This window comes from Magallana gigas, chromosome 9 (genome assembly GCF_963853765.1).
Source record: "Magallana gigas chromosome 9, xbMagGiga1.1, whole genome shotgun sequence".
Lineage (NCBI taxonomy): Eukaryota > Metazoa > Mollusca > Bivalvia > Ostreida > Ostreidae > Magallana > Magallana gigas.
Window position 1 is genome coordinate 37,992,242 of NC_088861.1, and position 7,652 is coordinate 37,999,893.

Below are 7,652 nucleotides of genomic sequence, written 5' to 3' on the forward strand. Positions count from 1 at the left end.
ACACGGAGTCAAGTGACTACGATAAAAATAATCTCGTCAATGTTTGTTGCATTCATTTGTAAAACAGTTTAACGATTGCATATTTGTTTTGAAAAGATAATACGATAAAATACCGGCCAATATAGTTTTAGATAGATATATGGCTCGCTAAATAGCTAGATATATAGATAGATAGATTATTGTTCATTTTTACAGATCATTGAATTTATTGGATATATCCTCAACATTTTCTGAGAGGTGATATACACAAAAATCATGGCAACTTCAAATGAAAATGTTGATTCTACAGGAAAGAGACGGGAAAGTGATGATGATGACAGTTGCTTAAGTAGCGATTTTCGGTAAGTATATCAGTTTTAATTTTAAAAAGAAAACTTTATATTTATCATCTTTTTTCTGAGATCTGTTTAATGTTAATGTTAAAAGAACTAAGGAAAATTTAAAATACTTTTTTCTACATTGTCAGTCTATTTTTTTTTTTATAAAAAAATAAACTAATTGAATACTATGATGCTTCATGGAAAAAAAAACCAGTAATCCTTTTGTTCGCGATTGCATGTGAATTATTACCAGGCTCTTGCTTTCTTTGTTAGAAAAATATACACAATTCCAGAACGTTATTCTTCTTTTAACCCAGACAGGTTTGCAGCTACAGTTCTATTAAAGAAACTGTTGGTGAAGTATTGGAATCAATAGAGACATTTGTTTCTAAAGAAAACTTCAACAATCATATTAGACCTGATGGATATAATATGGAAGAAATAGAGGAATCGTTAGAATTAAGAAAAAAGGATTTGGCGAAGACAGACTGTTCAGTTATTGTTGCTGGTACTTTTTGAAATAAAGGAAAAACTTAGTTGATTTGATATACTAAATATCTGCTAGGGATTTATTTTCTTACAATGTAAAACATGGACATGCTACTAGGTTGTAAAAATTATCAATACACAAGCAGTTGTTTTATTTTTACCATTGTCATTTATTTCTTTATGTATTGGTTCTATGTCTACGTCTCCAGCTGACTTGCACAAAGATGTCGATAATCTATAAAATACATACATTTTGTGCATATGTTAATATGTTCCTCGTTTTGGCTTTGAAAAAGAGAGTAAACAGGTTACCCTAACCCTGCTGTATAGACTAAATGTTTGATCTAACTCTGTAAAACGATAACAAATTTAAAACATAATGATTGTTCATTCTTTGTTTACATGTTTCATTTTTAAGGAGAAACAAGTAGTGGGAAGTCAAGCATCATCAATAGGATACTTGGCGATACGATCTTACCTACTGGTGTGACCGCATCAACAACAAGAGTATGCAGAGTCAAGTACTCTGAAGATTTGATGATAACTACATATGACACTGAAGACAAGAATGAAATAGACCGGATGTATTTTCAAAGCAAAGAGGTTATGGCAGAAAAATTAAATACCCTTGCTCAGACAAACGACCCAAATATAGGCTACGTTGATATTCATATGCCAGTTCCTTTGCTTCAGGTAAATGTATTAAAAATTGCTTTCCGTATTGTAATGAGTATACACAATTAAAAAACGGCGTTGTTTTGTAGAATTCAATCATTTTTTGTTGATATTTGCCTGTTTTACAAACATGACATTGCTATTATATGTCAGTGCATGTCATTGATGTGGTAATGGTAATTTGTAATGGTGGTTGAGAGTATATAATTACAAATTTTGATGTACTTGAAAGTATTGGGTAATTGACCAAATTGTCAATTACATGTAATGGTTATTTAATTAATTACTTTCAAAAAAGGCATGCAATTCCAAATCCTTTTCAATTACTTTCAATTACACACTGATGTACAAATGAATATGAAGCTGCCCACTACATATTGATTCCCACAATATTAAGGGTAACAAAGTCAAGATACGAAGAGTAGTTAAAAAGTATAAAACTATTATAATATTTACCGTACTAAATACTTTTTGAAATAAACTTTTCAATATTCCAGTATCTACTTATAAGAGCCCCAAACTTAATTAAGTACATGTATTTGATGATTTCCTTAATCTTCTTTTCTTTAAAAAAAAATACTTAGGCCTATTTCACTCCTTTTGAAAAAATTATTGTGTTAATCATCATTGAATTTGTTAAAATGGTTCCTCACATATGTAATAATGTAACATTAATCTAATCGATACAATATGGTAGGATCAATTTAAATATTTCTTAAAGCGGATATTTATAGCAGCCATTATGTGCTTCAAAATTCGTGAAACTAAGCAAAAACCGTATACACTTAATTTGAAATCAATATTAAGAAGTAGGAGTCTCCCTGTAATTAGACATAATTCCATGTTACCAAATGTTAGTATCAGCTTATTTATTTTTTGTTTACCTTTTACGAAACTTACTTTTGACAAATCGATAACCAGAAAGAAGTTCTTCCTTAATTTTTTTTGTTATTTCAGGGAAACGTAATAATTGTAGATACACCAGGTTTTGGGGATAACGAGCAGAAGAAGGTTGCGGAGAAGATGATTGAATATATTCCAAATGCTCTCGCTATTGTCTTTGTTATAAATGTTGCAGCTGCTGGTGGAATTCAAGATGATAGGGTATACCATTTAGATCACTTAAGTTATTAGTGCCATCTATTGATTTTGATGTGGAAAATACTCTAGGCATTTTGGTTTTACCAAATTATTTTTCAGTGGTAGCAACGTTATTGTTGACAAACGACAGGCACACTTCTGATACACGAACGATCACGCACGATATACGAACGATCACGCACGATACACGAACAATCACTAACTCACGGAATTTTGACGATACACGAACGATAACGATAAAACTCATAAACGAACGATTCTACTCCAATAAACACACAAAATTAAAATTAATTTTTGGGAGTTGATTTGAATTAACTCTCCTATGCAGTTACTCTGACAAACCGAAAGTGAAACAGTGTTTGGACCAAAGCACAAATCATCGCCGCTGACAAAAATGAGTTCTTGAGAATAATTGATAAATTCGAAATAATGTATGTTAAAGCATTGTTTTTCAAGGAAACATATTTATAAATACCTTGAAAATAGTCAGATTTTAAATCGTACGAACAATTTAGATATTTTTTATAGTTGAATGTATTCTTACGCCAGAGCTCAATATAGTCTCGTTCAACTCGACGTTCGGCTGTCTCCGTAAATCTCCGACAAGCAGAGATTCTTTCTTGCTTGTCGGGGATTAACGGCAATAGCCGAGCGTTTGGTTGAACGAGACGAGAGCTCAATATTGCTTGGATCCATAAATTTTCCAGAAATATTTTTATCACTGATACATAGTTTGATTGAATTTATTCTACATGCATCTTTAATTATTACTTACATGATTCATATGGAATTTTATCAACATTCTTCTGTCGAAAAAGTCCGAAAATTCATATTATGAAAATGTGCGTAATTCAACTACAGATTAGAAACTACCTGTACTTGTCATGCAAAATAACATAACATTGATTTTAAAATAAATAAACATCAATAAAATCAACTCCCGTCAGTTCTTCGGTACTTTGATTATCTTGTCGCAACTTGTTGCGAAGGGGGTATAGCATCGCTACCGTGCGTGTGTGTGTTCGTATGTGTGTGTGTGTGTGCACTCCATTTCATTTTTTTAGTAAATTAAAAGAAAAACCTTCCAATAGAATTTCCTCAACCTTTGCACAAATATGCCTCATTGCAAAAGATTAAAACAAATGCAATGTCATATTATTTGGTCAAATTTTTATTCAAAAACTTAGATAAAATTACACTATTGTAAAGGAGGGGGCATACATGATGACAAAATTCGTTCAAAAGCAAAATTTTTTATAGATTGCACACTTCTGTAAAATAAAAAATGCATGTGCCTTTCCAAACCAATACTATTACAAATTATTATTTCATTAAATCAATGTCATAATCAACCTTGTATACGAGTTTTCATTCGAAATTGCTGAGTAAGAAATATCAATCTTCCGCTTCACTTCTTTGAAACCAAAGTGAAAGTAAGCAGTTCAAATCTTTGGGATTTAGATCTAGCACAGGTAAAGAACATGTAGTTTTTGCAGTAATGGAGGGTTAGTAGAATGTGATTTTGCCATTAACATAACTTTATATTCCTTAATAATGCATCTCTACACACAATAACTCATGTCGCGAGGGGATGCTCCGCTAAGCGATGCCCTTGTTAAGTTTAGAATTAAAGAAGCGTATTGCTTTAATTTGTACTACAATATGCTTGTTTTTATTGAATAGCGGCATGTACAATAGCTATGCGCTATTTTTTTTTACGAGTAAACAATATCACTAATATATAGAATTCAAACACAAATTATTTTTTTGGTCCCCATAACGAATATAAACTTATATGATAAGTTAAAGAAAATTAAGTGTAAAAGAAATGAAGATAATGCATTACTACAGAAAATTATTTACATACAAGTGGATCGATGTTTATTTAATCCGATTTCTTTCATACGATTTATTTATGCGTGATACAGGGAAATTTGTTACCTTTTTCCAAAGAATATCGATATTTTACAATCGATATTTTATATTTTATGCTACATAATTGATTCATTTCTTTTTATTCTAAATTTTAAGGCGTCGAAATAAATTGAATTTCTTCCAAATGTCTATACAATGTTCCAGAGAGGAATGCGTATCGTATTCTCATTTTTTAGACAAATTTGGGGGTAACTGTTTAGTTATAAATGGGAAATTAGTTAGTTCGATCGCTTTCATGCAATGTGTCTCTCTTGCTAATATGAGTAAAACTATGTGTCAAGATAAAATGGATGCTTGATAAAGGCTGATTACAAAAGTTGTTGAAGTACTTACTAAATGTATTTTACGACGAAAGAGAGAATACATTTAGTTAAAACAGATCAACACTGACATGATACATGAATGTTGACAATTTTCAAAGTTCTTCTATAAAAAAGCTTTAAATTCACATTGTTGCATTGTTTAAATAAAAAAATAATTTTCGTTGTTTAAAAATTAAAACTGGCATTCCGTAAACAAAACGAAAAAAACGCCCGATCACGCATGGTAAAAAAAACCGCAAACTGATTTAACTGATACACGCACGATCCCGCACGTTACACGAACGATAACCCACGTTACACGAACTATTTAACACGATTGGCTTGTCAACAATAACGTTGTTACCAATGTGCTCCCACGCATAAAAAAATATTTTAGATAATTGGCATATAAAGTTATAATTTTAATTTTTGGCAGAGTTATGATCCCGTGTCTGTATATTTTTGATGTTTGATATTGAAAGTTTTATAAAATAACCCTAAATGAAATATCTTTTAAGAAAAAACAAAGACAAGCACAATTATATATGTTATGCAATGTTTTTTAAGTTCAAAAGCTGCTTCGTTTGCCATAAAATGGTAAAAGTAAGACTGTTGAAAAACATAAACATGAAAATCAAATCGCTGTCATGTATCTTTAAAGAAGACTGGGTAAATACTTATATGATGCGTATTTATACATAAAATTAGTGCTTTGATGTTATTTAAGGAGGCTTTTGTGGTTGTTATTTTGGTTGAAAACAAATACAATATAAAACTTTTTTTAGTTAAAAAAAATCATCTGATTCTTTTTAAGGGTCATCTGAAAATACGGGTACATTTAATATGAGAATATATAGGAAAATGTAATTTTCTGCATTTCAAATCAGATTTTAAAAATAGTACAATATGAATAATCCTCCATTGTAATATGTAACATTGTATTATGTTTGTTCCTTATATGTAAAATAGATACTAAATTTTACCATTTGTTTTTAATGGGAATCATCTCAAACTATGAAATGCACCAAACTGTACTTAATTGTTTGATATATTTTGAATAAAACAAAAGTAGATAGGTAAAATGGATTCAATCAAATATATATTGAAAAGTAATTTTTTTTTTGATTAATGTAATTTTTGATTTGTATTTTATTTTTTTGTGTTCAATTTGATAAATTGCATTGAAAAAATAATTCACAAAATGCATCAATACACTGTATTTTACAAGAATGCGCAAAAAAATTCACAATAAAAACTCAAGTCGGCCTCCTTAAAGTGAGAAAATGCAAGCACTATACCTTGTCAAACATTTTTACACGTTTGTATAATCAGGCATTTTAGATATATCTTTTGTAAACATTCTTTCATTTCACAATTTTTAGATTGTTCCCATTCTAACACATGTGCAAAATCTACGAAACCAGATGGTTAGTTTTAGTCCAAATGACGTTATTTTCGTAATGAACAAATGGGATTCTCTATTCATGGAGACGGAATTGAAGAAAAACAAATATACAGAAAATGCTAAGAAAAGTCTTCGAACTGTTTGGCGAGATGTAGATGATGATTGCATTCTTCAACTTTCGGTAATCTCAATGTTCATATAAAATCTTATTTATTCTTAACAATTATTAACAGTGGTAATTTTCTTGAACATTCTTTTTATTTAAACCAAAGCGTTCCTTCAATATGTTTTAAGAAGTGAATGTACAAGGGGTTCGTCCAAACAACAAAAAAGTTAACATGTAGTGATATTTCGAAGTTTCGATTGTTTTCATCATCAAATTTTATACGGATCATACCTTATATATTTAATCTGCAATTGGTATATGTTCAAACTACGATATCATTATAAATGTTTGACAAGAAAATTTGATTACTATTGGGTTTTACTACAAAATAATTAAGGGGGTTTGATGATCGTTGTCATTTTTTGGCCAAATCTATTTCATTTGAATGAAAATGTATGTAAAAGGATATTGAGGAAAACAATTTTAAGCTTAAAGGGGCATGGCCACGATTTTGGTCAAATTTTATATATAGGTTTTTACTGTTTACAATGCTTTAGAAATGCATTTCTTTTTATTTATTTTAAGCATAGATAAAACAATTCCTAACGTTTAGCTCATTCATTTTAGGTTTAAACCTAAAATTTTTACATCAACGTTCAAAATGTAACCAAACGCTTTGTTTACATAGTGAAGAATTTCCAGCTCTGTAACTCGCTTATAACTCAACATAATTATGACAATCTAATTTCAGTTTCCTATTAAAAATGCCTTTTTGAAGCATTGTAAATATTAAATTTGGAAAAATAATTTTTGACCAAAATCGTGACCATGCCCCTTTAAGCATTTGTTAGGGGGGGGGGGGGGGGGGGTGATTTAAAGCCAAAATTAGTATATACAAAACATAATATATAACAGATCTGATCTGCAGTTTGTATACTACAAAGATTTTTTAAAGGGGCGTAGTCACAAATTGTGGTTAAAAACTTATGCTTCCGTTTTTAGCTCACCTGAGCTGAAAGCTCAAGTGAGCTATTCTGATCACATTTTGTCTGTCGTCCGTCTGTCCGTCTGTCTGTCCGTAAACTTTTCACATTTTCAACATCTTCTTAAGAACTACTGGGCCAATTTCAACCAAACTTGGCACAAATCATCCTGAGGCAAAGAGGATTCAAAGTTGTGAAAATAAAGGGTCACACCTGTTTTCAAGGGGAGATAATTAGAAATTAATGAAAAATTTCGAGAATTTTTCAAAAATCTTCTCCTCAAGAACCAGAAAGCCAGGAAAGCTGAATCTTGTGTGGAAGCATCATCAGGTAGTG

The 7,652-nt window shown here is 30.5% G+C and overlaps 1 protein-coding gene across 1 annotated transcript; it reads left to right on the top strand.

Moving 5' to 3' along the window:
- Nucleotides 1-238: 238 nt before the first annotated feature.
- LOC117691334 (bacterial dynamin-like protein) lies at nt 239-7,344 on the top strand. Its single transcript, XM_066072484.1, has 6 exons — nt 239-341; nt 638-828; nt 1,228-1,502; nt 2,442-2,588; nt 6,205-6,408; nt 7,336-7,344. Exons 1-6 carry the CDS (start codon nt 256-258, stop codon nt 7,342-7,344), a joined length of 912 nt encoding a protein of 303 aa, XP_065928556.1. The 5' UTR covers nt 239-255.
- Nucleotides 7,345-7,652: the final 308 nt, after the last annotated feature.